The sequence below is a fragment of the Ochotona curzoniae genome, unplaced genomic scaffold (genome assembly GCF_017591425.1).
Source record: "Ochotona curzoniae isolate NIBS_2020 unplaced genomic scaffold, NIBS_Ocur_1.0 scaffold_3890, whole genome shotgun sequence".
Lineage (NCBI taxonomy): Eukaryota > Metazoa > Chordata > Mammalia > Lagomorpha > Ochotonidae > Ochotona > Ochotona curzoniae.
The window spans coordinates 13,938,398-13,954,590 of NW_024467115.1; the positions used below are offsets into that span (position 1 = coordinate 13,938,398).

General features: G+C 39.7%; 1 protein-coding gene across 1 annotated transcript; it reads right to left on the minus strand.

Annotated features, from left to right (window-relative positions):
• Window positions 1-7,325: 7,325 nt before the first annotated feature.
• LOC121146130 (trace amine-associated receptor 2) lies at window positions 7,326-8,312 on the minus strand. The gene has a single exon (XM_040965438.1). The coding sequence runs from the start codon at window positions 8,244-8,246 to the stop codon at window positions 7,326-7,328; it is 921 nt and encodes a 306-aa protein (XP_040821372.1). The 5' UTR covers window positions 8,247-8,312.
• Window positions 8,313-16,193: the final 7,881 nt, after the last annotated feature.

Genomic DNA, 16,193 nt, shown 5'->3' on the forward strand with positions numbered 1-16,193 from the left:
CTCGAGGAGGTTGGGCCAACATTGCTTCTCAAAGGGATTCTGCTGAGTTTCAGCTCCTAATGACACAAAAAAAGTTAAAGTCACCTGTTATTAATTCGCCTCAATTGTGATTAGTTTAAATTAATGCCAGTTACATCAGCTGTGATTGCTCTTGGAATTATTTGCTTCTTTAAACAATGATCATTATGGGCCCGACAAGGTAGCCTAGCAGCTAAAGTCCTGGCTTTGCACACGCCAGAATCACATGTGGCTGCGGTTTGTGTCTCGGCGGCCCTGCTTCCCATCCAGCTCTCTGCTTGTGGCCTGGGAAAGCAGTTGAGGATGGCCCAAAGCCTTGGGACCCTGCACCTGTGTGGGAGACCTGGAAGAAGCTCCAGGTTCCTGGCTTCGGGTCAGCGCAGCTCCAGCTGTTGCGGATGCTTGTGGAGTGAACCTTCCGATGCACTGTGTTCTTCTATCTCTCCTCCTCTCTGTGTATCTTACTTTCAAATAAAAAATAAAACAAAAAATCTTTTTAAAAAATTATCATTTTGAGTTGCTTATTTATTCTTCCCTGTATTATCATTTTATTTCATTCTATCAGTGCATTAATTCAACATGAGTTTAGCAATTGACTGCTTTGTTCCTGGTAGTACATTGGAAGATTTCCAAGTTTCACTCTGAGCAAGAACTTCCCTAGAACTTTATTTGAGTTAATAAAATACTGTCTCCTTTGCCTTAAAAATATTTAAGTGAAATGCTTAGTGAAATCACAAAACTTTTCTTTAATAATCTGAGCTTTGCATTTCTAAAAATGGGAATGATTTAAGAGTTATACTGGCTTTTTAACAGGGCTGTTGAAACAAGGAGTAAAACAAGCAACTTCCCTGTCTTACGGTAGGGCATGATTAGAATGATGTAGCTGTTTTTGTCAAATCTATGTTTAAAGATTCAGAGTTTTCTCATTTTAAAAACAATTTTTAGCCAGACTATGATTTCATGCACATTTGTTTCCTTCTTAAGTAACATTTCTTGAAATCTGAAATCACACTCATTAACCCGCCAGTCCTCGTAGCACTTTAGCAGAGTGACACACGGCAGGTTAGCAACAATGGCTTCTTGAATTAAGAAGAAAGAATTTAGTTCCAACACATTGAAAACCTAATTAATAGGCCTCTTGTGTCATGGTATTACACACATTTGGATTGGAAAAGATTAAAACAGCAGGAAAGAAACAGCGAATATTATGTAAAAAGTAGTTACTGCTTCTAGATACAGAAAGAAGAAAAGGAAAAATCTGGAAACAGTGGTCTCACCCACTTTTCCCTAATCTTTGACCCTTCCGACACTAATCAACTATGTAAACATCATCAAAAATATTCTTCTAAAAAGAAACTAAAATCCATGTAATGCTAAAAATTTTCCAAAGCACATTTCTACCTTTTCCTCCCATGACTTCACTCATAGGAGATAATTAAGGTTCTGGGGTACCAGTTGCTGCTAAATGCTGGCAGCTGCATTATATCCCAGATTTTCTGCTTTCTGTTGTAGGGGACTTCCGCCCACCCTCTTGGCATGTCTAATAATAGTGAACATTTCATTTCTGATTCACTAGGTTAGCAAGAAATCTATAGCTGTAGTTATTTAGATGCCTGTTTTAGCTGAGAAGAATCTCTCTGCACAACAGAGAAACTATCTAATTGGACATTCTGCATGTGAAATAAGGACACTGTTTTAAGTAAGTTAGAAATAACAGAATACCTTAAGTAAATGCTTCATGCCAGGGAGGAATTCCAAAAATAACAAATGCAGTCTCTGGCAGAGATCTCATTAATATATAATAAGTATTTTTGTTACAAAGATGCAATATCAAAGAGGAAAGTGGATTTTAGCAATATTGAAATATATAAGTTCTGTTATATTTATAGTCCTGTTTTGCACAATTCTTGCACTTTGCAAAAGCATTTTTTGCCACTATTTACAAACTCAAAAGCTGCATCACATATTGTTATAAAATATTTAAAACTGTGAAAGAGATGTCATAATTATAGTTTTAGCTAAGGATAAAAAAAAGACCTATCTTCTCTATTGCAAAATATCTATAACAAATTCCCATTGAGTATCAAATTCAGTTATCGGTATTGAATCATTTTGAAAAAGAAAATAAATCAGCAATTATAAAAAGAGGTAGCTGTGTTCAGTTCTTATTGACCCAGTACCTTCCCTCTTCTGAAAAGTTGGCTGTGAGTCACTGAGTCTCTTCTAGTTTGTTGGCATGTGCTTTTGGAAAGTTGAGTGTAACTGACTAGAATATCTGATTCATATAAATTTGCCTCTGTTCTCAAGAGACCTGGGGACAAAGTATTCAGACACCAGAACTCGAGAGAGACACACTCACTGCAAAATACCCAGTGGAATTGCTCCTTTAACCATTTCCCAGGACTAAAATACTCTGCGTATTTTTATTGCCCATGTGAGATCTAGGTCTGGGAGTGGGCTTGGTTGGGTAACTTGGGGAACTCCCCTGGTGGGCTGCAGCTCCTGCTGGTGAGCACATGATCCATGCCTGGGTGTTGATTAGGCTGGGCAGACAGTTCCACTTGTCAGCAAGTGTGTGGATTGGTTATGGGGGAAGGGAAGTGGATAAGGCAGGGCCGGGCCAAACTGTAACACACTGGCATGTGTAGGAGCCAGGTTGGGGTGCAGACTACAACAGGCTAAACTAGGCCAGTTATCACATCCACTGGTTTACATGAAAGCCAGGGATGAAAGCAGGATAGGCAAAGCAAGGCTGCACCCACCAGTGAAGAGTTGGAATTGGGAGCAGGCTGGGCCAGGCCAGACTGCAGCAACCGATGATAAAGGCCAGAACAAGGGGAGGGTTATGATGGGCTGGGCAGTAGCAACCACCAACACTTGCAAAATCTGTGGCTGAGAATAGGCCTGTTTGGAGAGCTAAAGGAAAGCCCCAGCTGTGTTGTGGTTCCCATTGGTGAATGTGAGAGCTGGAATGAGGGTGGCAGTCTGGGCTGCACATGACTGCAGTTTACTTCAACATGGGCGTGGACAGGGTCTGTGCCAGACTTGACTAGACTCCATCATCTACTGGTGTTTTCAGGAGAGAGAGTATGTGTAGGATGGGCTGGGCCAGCTCTTGACACCTGCTGAATCATGTAAGACCTGAGTGTGGGGGTAGACCAAGTGTGGCTGAGCTACAGCACTTAATAGTAAGAGCCAGTGTGGGTGTGATACAGTCAGGCAAGGACAGAAGGTGGTACCTACCAGGACAGAAGGTGCACCAAGACAGGATGGGCCAAGCAACCCCCAGGGTGTACAAGATGTGCCACTAGGAGGTATCCTGATACAGGAGTTTGGAGAACTCCTCTGTCAGGATACAGTCCCTGCAGGTGAGCACAAGAACTGAGGCTGGGAGCAGACCAGACCAGGCCAGGTTACAGTTCCCACTAGCATACATATGGCTCAGGTCTGGGGGCAAGGCAGGCTGGGCCAGTTCATAACACCCACAGGCCTGACAACCAGGACAGGTTTCACGACAGGCCACATTGGGCCACAACACCAACCAGTTGACATTAGGGCTGGGAACTGGGACAGGTCATACCAGGCCAGGATACAGCACCCAATGGCAAATGCTGAGGTGAGTGAAGTGGGCCATGCCAGACAGGGCTGAAACTCCCACCAGCACAGGTAACACTCAGTGGGGTGATCCCAGTAGGGGACAGCATAGGCTCCTGCTGGTGAGTGTAAGAACTGGAACCGAGAGCAGACCAGGCTGGGTACAGGAACAACACCTATTGGTCTACATGTGAGCTGGTTATGGGGAGAGCCAGGCTGGGCTAAGTGACCATATCCACCGGTGCTTGCAAGAGCCAGAGTAAGTACATGCTGATTGGGTTTTGCTGCAGTTGACATTATTTGCATAAAGTTAGCAATAAAGGAATCAGATTTACAAATCTGGGCTTTTGTTTGTTTTTGTTCCCAGTAAGTGTGAACTATTTAACAATACATCATTGGGTGTAGCATGCCATATTTGTGAGTCTAGTGTTTCAATTTAAAATATATTGCATAACAAATGTAAAATTTCTAGTACTCAAATGTCCCTTCCTGCTGCAGATATATTAAATTTTTTTTCTTGGATTACCCTTTGTAGTACTTACTAAGGCACAGGTATAAGTAATAAGCAATAAGGAATGAAGAATTCAAAATACAACTATTCCGGGTAAATATATTACATTTATTACACATCACCACACTGAACAGTAACACAGCCCATGGGTGAGTTGACACAAGGAAGGAAGGCACTGAACAGAATTCTTCCCCTAGGAAAATAAAAAATTATCATCTGTCGTGTTTGATATGATTCATAGAAACTTGCCTGGAAACAGATCTCAGTTACGCAGTTTTCCATTTAGTCCTTTACTTAAAAAAAAAAAAAAAGACTTTTTATCTTGCAACAGTAATAGCTAGTGAAGTGTTAACTCCTAGAAGACAAACTCTTCCTTCCTCACAGAACATTAACTTTTTTTGAAATTGTTATTTTTCTATTTAATTACTTGTGTGTTTTAGTTGCTGCTTCAAACAACAGCTGATCAGATGTGAGACAGAACCATTCAGCAGGAATACCCTACGCAGTACAGGGCAGCAGTAACACGGACCAGTAGCCCTCAAGTCCGGCTCGTGGTCTGACCCTTCATGAATTGCTTTCAAGTTTCTATGGATGTACCTTCTTCCAGTCCTGCTTTTTCCGCATCTTCTCTTTATTTTACCAATTTTCCTTTTATTTTCTCTACAAGAAATTTATGAGGACACTAAAGAAATTCTGAAAATAATTGGAGGAAGTTTTGATCCGAAGTGAAAAATCCTTTTTAAAAAGTTGTTAATATAAAGAGAACCAACTCCAATATATAAAATTTAAGCCAATCTCATTTGTTTCAAAGAACAATTGTTTTTCTCCTTTTTTAATATATATATATTCTTTATTATTAATTACATTGCAATATGTGACACAGTTTCATAGGCTCTGGGATTCCCCCAACCCTCCCCGTGTCCTCCCCCCACGGTGGATTCCTCCACCTTGTTGCAGTATTATAGTTCAAATTCAGTCAAGATTCTTTCATTGCAAGCATATACCAAGCATAGAGTCCAGCATCTTATTGTCCAGGTAAATTCAACGGTTTCTTGGGAAAACCATCTCTGGTCTGAAAGCAGAGCTGGCAGAATATCATCCTGATCAATTTAAAGTCACAACATAACATCAAGAACAATTTACAACATTATGGAATTAATTGACATGGTATTGAGTAACAAATATGTTAAAAAATGCAAGTTCTTAACCACATTCTGCGACTTCTTCATTGACATTTCAATTTTGGTTTATATATAATCAGATTCTATACACCTTAAAATGGCTATAGGATACTATTCAGCTGTCTCGTGTCTATTTTCATTTTCGTGTTTAGCAGTTTATAGGGTTGAAGATTAATTTTGCTGAACTTGGGAGATTTTAGGATAATCTAAACTGGGTTGTAACTCTAGCAAGGCATATGTCAACAGTTGAGGCACAGAACAGTTTTAGGAGGGGTGTGCAGAGAAATCTTCAATACGCTAGTGAGGAGTAACTAATCTTTGTGTCCTGCCTAGTAAGGTATGAGTCCAAGCTGACTGTTTCTGGTTCTGAGCTTTCCTTGTTGTTCTCTATCTATTCGTGTGTGTGCGTGTGTGTGCTTGGTGGGGGGGAGGGGCGGTTCTGGAGCGACCTGATGATCATTGCAAGAGAGGGTAGGGATCCAAAGTTGGAACTAAGTAAGGACCATAGAAAGCTCCCCTCCCTAGTCCTGAAGGAAGTTTACTATTCTGTTTCTGCGGACCACTGAGGGTTCCTGGCTGTTGTTCCGATGACCTTGGATCCTGCGAGGAAGGATTTGGACTTCTTCAAATAGTAGATTTGAAATGGTAGATTCAAATGGGGGTGGGTGACCTCAGAGTTCTCGGCCTCCAAGGCACTCCAATTCCCCGTGGTCTCCTTAGCATTTGGGATGTTGTCCTTGGTACTGTACTGATAGCCTTTGGTGAGAACCAGGAGTCTCCAGGGTTGGGATACAAGCCTCCTCCTGTCCACCTGCTCCACTCTGGCGTCCCCCTCTGGTCTTTGTATATAACCTCCTGTTAAGAGGTTGTCAGGACCACTCTTGATTCCCCCTGTATGTCTTTGTAGTTTTACTATTGTCTAATGCTGATTTGAATCTGTTGTCTATAAGTTACTTGTTATGTTCCTGATAGGTTATACTTCACGTCTTCCTCACACCTTCTAAGGAGATGGAAGATTTCTCTGCTCTCCCTCCCCATTTCCGAGTAGCATAGGGTTTTAAAAGTATACTAGGTTTTAAAATATTTTGATGTAGATCATAAGCAGTCTGACTCACATTGATTGTGGTTTCATTTGTTACATCACAATATCTTATTGCATGAGATACAGATTGTTTGGGGTTGTAAATATTACAGTTTACAGGTACTGTTTTTCGGATTGACATTCAAAGATACAATTGTAAGATGACCATAGTTGCCTCCTTAGCTCTCTTCTGCATGTCACCCTTTTTTTCCTGTTTTTTTTTTAATCGATTTTATTGCTATTGGAAAGTCAGATATACAGAGAGGAGAAGAGATAGAGAGGAAGATCTTAAGTCCAAAGATTCACTCCCCAAGCAACCGAAAAGGCCAGAGCTTCACCAATCCGAAGCCAGGAGCGAGGAACCTCTTCCGGGTCTCCCATGCTGGCACAGGGTCACAAGACATTGGGTCATCCTCCACTGCTTTCCCAGGCCACAAGTAGGGAGCTGGATGGGAAGCTGGACCATTGGGCCACGAAACGGGACCCATATGGGATCCCAGTGTGTTCAAGGCAAGGACTTTAGCCATTAGGCTACTGCGCCAGGCCCACCTTTCTTTCTTTCCTTTAACTTTCATAGTAACATTTTTTTTTTTGCACTGCATGTATACAGTTTCTAAGAGCATAATATTTCCCACCATACTGTCCCTTCTTCTTTTCTCATTTTTCTACAATTTTAAATGATATACCTTAAGTTCTATTTCTAATCACAAGCTTAACTAAATAAACAATTCAAGAAGTAGTAATTTTTACATAAATATTAGAATTCAAGAGGCTTCTATATTAGCCAAAATAGTATACACTCATTTTGTCTCTCCCTCTTCCTTTCTCTCTCTCTCTCTTTCTCTCTCTCTCTCTCTCTCTCTCTCTCACACACACACACACACACACACACTTTGACCAACTGAGGCCTTTTGCTTCAATTCACTCGTATAGCATAAGTCTATCCAGTTTCTTTCTGAGTGAACAAATTGGTATTCTGGAAATGTGAGCTCAAAATTTTACCTAACAAAATGTACTTAAGTGCTCTGCGAAACCAGGGATAAAAGAAACCATATATTAAGGGATTACATGTGGAGTTAAAATAGCCAAACCATGTCAAAGCGTCAAATAACACTGCAGGAGTAGAGAAGTTCAAAAAGGGATCCAGTAAAATTGTAAAAAAACAGGGAAACCAACATAGCAAAAAGACACCCATCACTATTCCTAAAGTTTTGGCTGCTTTTTTGTCTTTCCTCATTTGACTATTTTGATTTTCTGACAAGTTACTAATTGCAACAGCATGTTTTCTGGATACAGCAAAAATTTTGCCATAAATCGCCACCATCACAGACCCAGGAGTGAAGAAACCTGCCATAAACAAGGTGGTCCCCCAGAGCTTGTTGAACATCACCGGGCAGGAGCTGGAACAAGCAAGTAAGGCATCATAGCCCTCTATCCCATCAGCATAGGCTTCCGAGAAAACCACCCCAAATGCAAAGGCTCCAGGAACTGACCAGCACAGAAGGACCAACCTTCTAATAACTGGAATGGTCATTTTAGTGGAATATCTTAAAGGGTGACAGATAGCATAAAATCTATCAACGGCTACTGAGCAAAGATGGAAAATGGATGTTATGCTAAGCATCAAGTCAAAACTATAATGGATCTTGCAAAATGCAAGACCAAAATACCAACAATTCTCCACTGATCTGACCATACTGTATGGCATGATGGTGAAGCCCAGCAGGAAGTCAGTGACTGCCATGGAGAGGATCAGGAAGTTGGTCGGAGTGTGAAGTTGCTTGAAATAGGAAATGGAAACAATCATGGCCAGATTACCAAACACTGTGATGAATATGGCACCTGCCATAAATGCATACATGGCAACTCGGATAGCCAATAGTCTGTCATTTTCTGGGCAAGATCCATTTCCATAATGAGAGCAATTGAAGGTTCCCTTCAGAGAAGCAAGAACACACAAAATGTTATCAGAAACAGATAAAAATATTCTGCTTTATAAAATCATTTACAAAGGTCTCATTGTCCCGGAGAATCTAGCCTCTTCAGGTTTTCCACGTTTCCATAAGAAAATTGAAAGAAGACAGAAGACTCAAGGAAGAGAATCATGCTGAAATATTGCTTCTCACATCTCCATTCATCTTAACTTTTATTGTTAATTTTGTAAAATCCTACTGGCGGATTTAAATGGCGATTATTTAGTTAATATTTAATTTTAATTATACCCCAATATTTACTATGATCTTAATTTATTATTCAAGAGTCTGAGATCTTAAAGTGGGAGCACTGGAGGAAAGAAAAAAGCAGAGAAGAGGAATATGAAGAAGAAGCAACTTAATATTGAAGTGTCTGTAATTGATTCTCCTTATCTTCATGGGCAGAACATGTGTCTATGAGACAATGCACAGACTTCCTCCTCAAATGAGCTTAGAAAGCACAATCAGATTTTGTGTGATGGAGTCTATTTCCTTGTGGTCCCAGGAGCGTTTTTTTATTATTTGCATTCTAAGGTTTTTTCATTGTAGGATAAACATTTAAGGAACCCTGGATATCTGGCAGAGACATGCCCTTCAGCCTCGACAAGCATTGTAGCTGCCAGAAACAGGTAAAAGAGGAGCCGGAGTCTGAGTCTGGACCACATTCACTTCTTTGTGAGGAGCAAGCATGCCTCCCCTGGGAGTCACCGCAGAACCTTATCCAGCACAGCAGGACTCAGCCACGGTCTGTCAAGTCCATGTGTGTAACACACAGACTACAAGCAAGGTAGGAGACCTTCAGAAAGCAAGTCATCTCCCCTACAAGAAAAACAACTTCATTCCCTCTTTGTGTTGGTTGAGTAGGACATTATGCCTACAAAAATTCACTTCTTAGCATTAACATGTATATTTGGGGTGTTTGTGAATTAGAATAACTTTATTTTTAAATTTTTGAAGGATGATGGCATGGCTCAACAGACTAATCCTCAATCCTGGGATGCCAGCACACCACATGTGGGTGCTGGTTTGTTTCCCAGCTGCCCTACTTTCCAACCAGCTTCCTGCTTATGGTCCAAAGCCTTGAGACCTTGCACCAGTGTTGGAGACCCCTGCTCCTGGCTTTGAATCACCTTAGTTCTGGCCATCGTGCCATTTAGAGAGTGAATCAACAGATGGAAGGCCTTCTTTTTATGTCTCTTCTCTGTAAGTCTACCTTTCCAGTAAAAATAAATATATATGTATCTGAAAGAGTTACAGTGAGGGATAGAGAGAGAGGGAAAGAGACATCTTCCATCTGCCAGTTCACTCCCCACATATCCATAATGACCATGATATTGAAGCAAAAAGCCAGAAGTCAACTGGGGCTCCCATATAGATGGAAGGGGACCAAGCACCAGGGCCATGTCCTGCTGCTTTCCCAGGTCATTTCCAGGGATCTGGATTGGAAGTAGAGTAGCTGGGACATAAAGAACCTTTATAATAAGCTTTTGCCACTAGAAGCAGCTTTACTGGTTGTAACCTATCATAGATTCCAAATAATTTTTGAAATTTATTTTATTTTTATTGAAAACACAGATATACAGAGAGGAGGAGAGATAGAGAGGAAGATCTTCCATCTGATGGTTCACTCTCCAAGTGGCCACAATGGCCAGAGCTGAGCCAATCTGAAGTCAGGAGCAAGGAGCTTCTTCCGGGTCTCCCATGTGGGTGCAGGGTCCCAAGGTTATGAGCTGTCCTCAACTGCTTTTCCAGGCCACAAACAGGGAGCTGGCTGGGAAGTGGGGCTGGCAGGACACAAACTGGTGCCCATATGGAATCCTGGAGCATTCAAGGCGAGGACTTTAACTGCTAGACATTGTGCCGGGTCCCAATTTTTATTTTTAATATCATCTGGGAGTGGCTTACAGTAGATTAAGCTGCTGCTTGTGACATCAGTATGCCATATGTGAGTACTGATTTGAATTCCAGATATTCGTTTTCAGTCCACTCCTGATAATGTGCTGGGGAAAGCAAAGATGATGGCCAAGTACATGGACCCCTGCTGCCCATGTGGGAGGCTTGAATGGAATTCTAGGTTCATGGCTTTGGACTGGCCCAGATCTAGCTGCTACAGTCATTTGGGGAATCAACAAACAGATAAAAGATGCTCCTCTTTTGTCTTTCCTCTCACTGTCACTCCAGTAAATGAATAGATTTTTTAGTTAAGAAAATGCTACCCAAATGCAAAGAATAGCTATTGTTCTTACACGATCTCACAGTCAGGTTTGACCAGTTACTGGCAGATAAACCAAAAATTCTCAACTTCTGTGATATAAGATGTATGATGAATTAAGCAGAAAGAAAAAAATATTATGATATACAAGACGTTCTAAGGAAAAAGAAATCATGAACAAAATCCATGGCTGCACAATCGTACAAAACAACCAAAGAAATAAAACATTGTTACTTAATACCTCAGCTTACTTAACATCAACAGTGGCAATTCATTGACCAAAAACAAGTCTAAGCAAAATGTATAGCAACAAACTAAAAAACAGACAAGAGAATTTCAGGATAATCTGGACAAGGATATAGTAATGAGGACGTGGCTTTGACATGGGCATCAATGGATAAGTAGAATTTGAACAGAGAAGAGGAAAAAAAAGAAAGAAAGTATAAACCAGATAAAGCATTTATAAGGAACACAGGGCTGTAAATACTCTGAAACCTAAATGTTGTTTTAAAATTTTTGGTTTTCAGAAATCTCTGAAACACAACATAAAAACTGAAGAACTGAGGAAAGATAAGAATGTGGGGGAAAAGGGATTCTAATTGCATTGTCATTACTCAACGCAGTGTTTCTTGCCAACTTCACCCTTAAATTTGGATAGTGAATACTATGAAATCAATTCAGTTAGCTCCAGGCAAGGGAACATAAACTTAAAAAGTTTTCTTCCTGGATTGATTGAGAAGCCTACATTCCACACCAGAAAGCCTGATTCCAGTCCCAACTCCTCTGCATCCAAACCAGCTTCCTCTTAACATGCATTCTGTAAGGCAGCAGTTGACAACTCAAGTCTACTTGGGTGCCTGACACCTGCATGATTGAGTTCCTGGCTCCTGCGTTTCAGTCCATTCCAGTGCAGGCCATTGGCAAGCATTTGGGAAGTAAAATAGCATATGAAAGATTTCTCTTCAATTGTCTTACTGCTTCTGTCTCTCTTTCAAATAAAATGTCAAAAAATTTAAAATTTTAAAAAGGTTGCTTCAATGTATTCCAAGTGACGATTCCAGGTTAGTTCTGTCTTCCTTATTCATCCTACTTGGAGTTCAGTCCCAACCTGCAGAGAACTAATGGCCTGAGTGGAAGGACATATTTTTAGCAGTGCGACTAAAGACAGAGGAAGAAGCCATTTTTTCATTTGTGACCTTGATGGTTTCACACCACCCAACAGAAGCACTGTCAAACAATAGCAGAGGTCTTGCCACCCTAAAGGCTACCCACAGAAACAACAGATTTATTCCTAAAGGATAGTTTTATTTAAAAAATTTATCCCAAAAAATTTAAGTGTATGTAACCAAGTATCAAATTAATTCCTTTGTAGTAGGTATATCGGAGGTTTTAAATACATATATAGCATCCCGTTCCTGTTCCTCCCAGCATTTCTACAGGGATGGGAGAGTCAGAGCAGAGGTAAGGGAATTTCCCCTCCACTCAGCAGCATGTTCATTCTTTACTAGCCATTGTCTATTGCCCACCTGCTGACCATTTAAACACCACTGCAGAAAAAAATTCTAGAGAAAATGCAATATTTATATTACCAATAAAGAAAGTGAGATTCTGCTTACTGGGTGTGCTCATGAGAAAGCACAGGAAATGCATAGGAAATTCTGTTGTTTTGCTTTTCCAATCACTTTTCTTATTAGAAAATTAAGAGAAATGAATTATTCTATTGTATCGGCTATCATAGAAACACACATAAGACTCTTATGCTGAAAGGCAATGAGGCAACCACATAGCAGCGGGATATTTCAAGATCATTTCTAAACCTCTTAGTGTTCCTGATACAGCAGCTCCAAAATGACTAATTATTCTGTTATTCTAATTTTTGTAAAACTCATACTCAGCTCTTCTATGGCTCAAATTACAGGGTAGTACGATTCCTTTTCCTCCTTAGTGTTCAGAGATTTTAATTAGCAAACAGCAGTAAATTTCAGAATAAAGTGCTCTGAAGGCAGATTATGATGTGTAAGTTGATTTAACCACCATAGAACTTGGAGGGGAATGTGAGATGATTATCTGATGAGTTCAGGAAACATTACTTTGATTCCATTTAAGCATCACCCCTCTTTAAAAGCAAATACTGCATTTAAATTTTATTCTAACATATTGTTAAAATAGTGTCAAAGAAAGTGCTGAAAACACAGGATGATGATCACAATGACAATTTTCTCGTTTTTTAAATGTGATCTCATTGCTAACATGTCATCAAATTTGTTTTGCTTTTTACTATATTTGCAGTAAGCACTTAAAACTGTGAAGGATTTGTGTTATATCCTTCTTCCTGCTGATCATCCTCATTGCATTTCTGGAATAATTCCATCCTTCTCTAAGTACTTATTTCTTGTGTTTGTTTAATTTCCATAAATATTTAATTTTAGTAAATCTTAACATTAAATAATGCATAAGAACAACCTTAGCACAATGCCTGCTATATAACGAACAGTATCCAGTGTTTCTTCCTCTCTGTCATTTCTCTCTCTTCCCTTCCCTTCATTCCTTTGTTTCTTCCCTCTCTTCTCCTTTATTGAAGATAAATGCTACATTCAAAAACATTTTTACCAGAAAATATCTTCCTCAGGAAAGTAAACAAGATTGTATGTAAAAAGTCAAATAACAGCCCTAACTCGCAACACCAGGGACAAGTTATTTATTCCACATACTACGTATAAAGAAGTAAACCTTTCAGGATTCTACATATTCTTCCTAGGAAATAAGTTGTACCACCAGAAGGCAGAACACCATTCTCTATACATATTAAAATGGATCTCATTTTTGTTATAAATTCATTTTTAACTTTCTACAAATTCCACATTCCTACGTATTCTCTCTACGTGTAATCAAAATGCAAAAACTTAGAATCAATCACTGCACCAGCAATTGATTTGGTGACAATTTGCTTCTTGTAAAATGTTGAGAATGAGGAAACATCGACCTTCCCTTAACAAGCCCTTTTCCACATACCTGCTGCACCCCAGAAGATGCCATCATTAAGCCCACAATGAAGAAATTCCTTTCTTTTCTACCTGTTGCAAACGTTTATATAGGACTGGAAGATCTGAACTGTAACAATTGGGTTTTTTTTTAAACTTAATTAGTCTCAAGGGGATTTGAACAGTGAATATAAAAAAAAGCACTTTGTCAATCTGAAGTTTGACATCTTGAATGAGCCCAAACCACTCCTGAGTCCTCTCAAGAGTTTCTGCTAGAGCAACCACCTGCAGGGTTGAGGACTCTAAGCTCGCTTCTACACACAGGCTACCTTAGGAAATCTGAACCACTGACTTTCCAGTGGCTCTAGGGATCCCAACCCCAGGCATTTGGATAAAATCAATTGTTCAAGCAGAAAAATAGTTGCATGGATCCTTATTTCAGAAGATCTAAGAATGTCACAGTCCAAGCTTTGTCTCACAGCCCAGGCTTGGGAAGTTTTACTACCCATTAATTTGATTTTTCTTTATTTTCCCCAGCGTAATTGTGACCAAAAAAAAAAATAATAATAATAATAATACATTCTTCTAGACTGGTAAATTGGGCATAATTATTATATCTTAAACAATTCACCTGGTCATGCCAAAACCACAGATGCTGCTGGTTTACATTGCTTGTGTATTTAAGTGTTACGTTTGCATGTGTTCTTTTATGATGTGAAAATTCTGTTTGCTCTGAATTTTAACTGAGAAGCAAGAGACCCCATGCAAGGTGAGATTTAAAACTGGTCATTGGAAAATATCAGGGCCCTGCTTGCACTAGAATGATTGCTAGAGGGCAAAGACTTCTTGGAAAAGACAACAAAAGCACAGGTAGTCAAAACCAAAACAAACAACTGGGACTACATCAAACTAAAAAGGTTCTATGCAGCGAAGACATGATCAACAAAATGAAGAAACAACCAATAGACTGGGAGAAAATCTTGGCATACTACACAGCCAATAGGGGATTAATATCCAGGATTTACAAAGAGTTTTAGAAACTCAGTGACAGCAAAACAAACAACCCTGTGAAGAAATGGGTGAAGGACACGAACATACATTTTTTTAAAGAACAAATTCAAATTGCTAAGACACATATAAAAAATGCTCAGGCTCCCTAGCCATCAGGGAGATACAAACCAAAAAACATTGAGGTTCCACCTAACAGAACTGTACTAACAGCTGCTGGCATTGGGAGTGTAGGCTAGTACAGCCGCTATGGAAGTCAGTATGGAGAATGCTTAGAGAACTCCAAACTGGGCCATGGGACTCAGCTATCCCACTTTTGGGAACTATCCAAAGAAATGAGATCTGCATATGAGAAAGGAATCTATAATCCTATATTTGTAGCAGTACAATCAGCGATGTCAAAGACCTGGAAACAACCCAGAAGCCCATCCAAAGAGCAATGGATAAAGAAACTGCGGTGCATCTACTCCATGGACTTCCACTCAGACTTCAGAAAGAATTAAATTCTACCATTTACAAAGCAACACCACGTCTCTACGATTCTTCTGATTGCACGTGTCTCCATGCTACCTCACTAGGTTAACACAAACACAAAAATGTCATATTCTTTCTCCCTTATGTGCCCACAATATTGGTATTTCATAAAGAAAAATTAGGTATTGTAATATTATTGTCCTCGTAATTAACTTGGCTATATGGGTCTTATAGACAAGGTCATATGATTGTAAGCATCAATAACAGATTTTTTGGTTTCCTTACTGCTATATCATCTTTTAAATTTAAAATATACAAGTATACATGCTTTCCAGGCACATACAGATAGTTTTTCCTCCCACCCGTGACAACATAAATTACCTATGAGTGTAAATAAATGATACAACGTGGAACTGGTTACTGAGTCAGCTGAATTTGGTTGTAACATATAACTCAAGAAATGTTTAGTGTTTCGGTGTCTGAAAGTGTGTTGTTTCAACCAGAAAGTGAAGTGTGCAGAGGAAGTGGGCAACTCAAACTCAGGTGTGAAAGAATGAAATTCCATTTCCAGCTTTGATAGCTTCACTCTATCAAGGTCTTTGGGGAATCCAATATGAAATGTCGGGGCTTTGTAAAAGGTAGATGGTATAGTTCTCTACTTTTTAAAATGAAATTAAGTGGGAAACCATTGTTGACTATGTCCCACTTAGTCTTACTTGACTACAGGAAAGGTACTCATCAGGATGTTATACTGAGTCAGAAATGATCCTCCACCTAATTCTAATTTCAGAAACTTAATAACAAGAAGCAGCACCACTGCAACGTTTATTTCAGTCATTAGGGGGTGGGGGCTGGACATTTTGAAGAAACTTGCGCTTATCTTTCCTAAGTTTTGATTAGTGCAGCTAACAACTGTTTCCTGAACTGTACAAGAATCACAAAGTCGCATCCACCATTCATGATAAAGCAACCAAGTTTATGAGTCTGTGTTTAATTAGAGGTAACAAGTGAGAGAGAGAGAGAGAGAGAAGAGAAAGAGAGATAACATGTGCAAAAATGTAGCCATTATTGCTGCCTCTTTTCAAAAGACTGAGGAACTTGAACAGAGCAAAAGGCACAAATGTAGACCTTTTCCTCCTAAAGTTCAATGCTACGAGACT

Excerpts from the sequence above, each read along its gene's own strand:
- LOC121146130 (XM_040965438.1), bottom strand. The coding sequence starts at position 8,246 with ATGTATGCATTTATGGCAGGTGCCATATTCATCACAGTGTTTGGTAAT.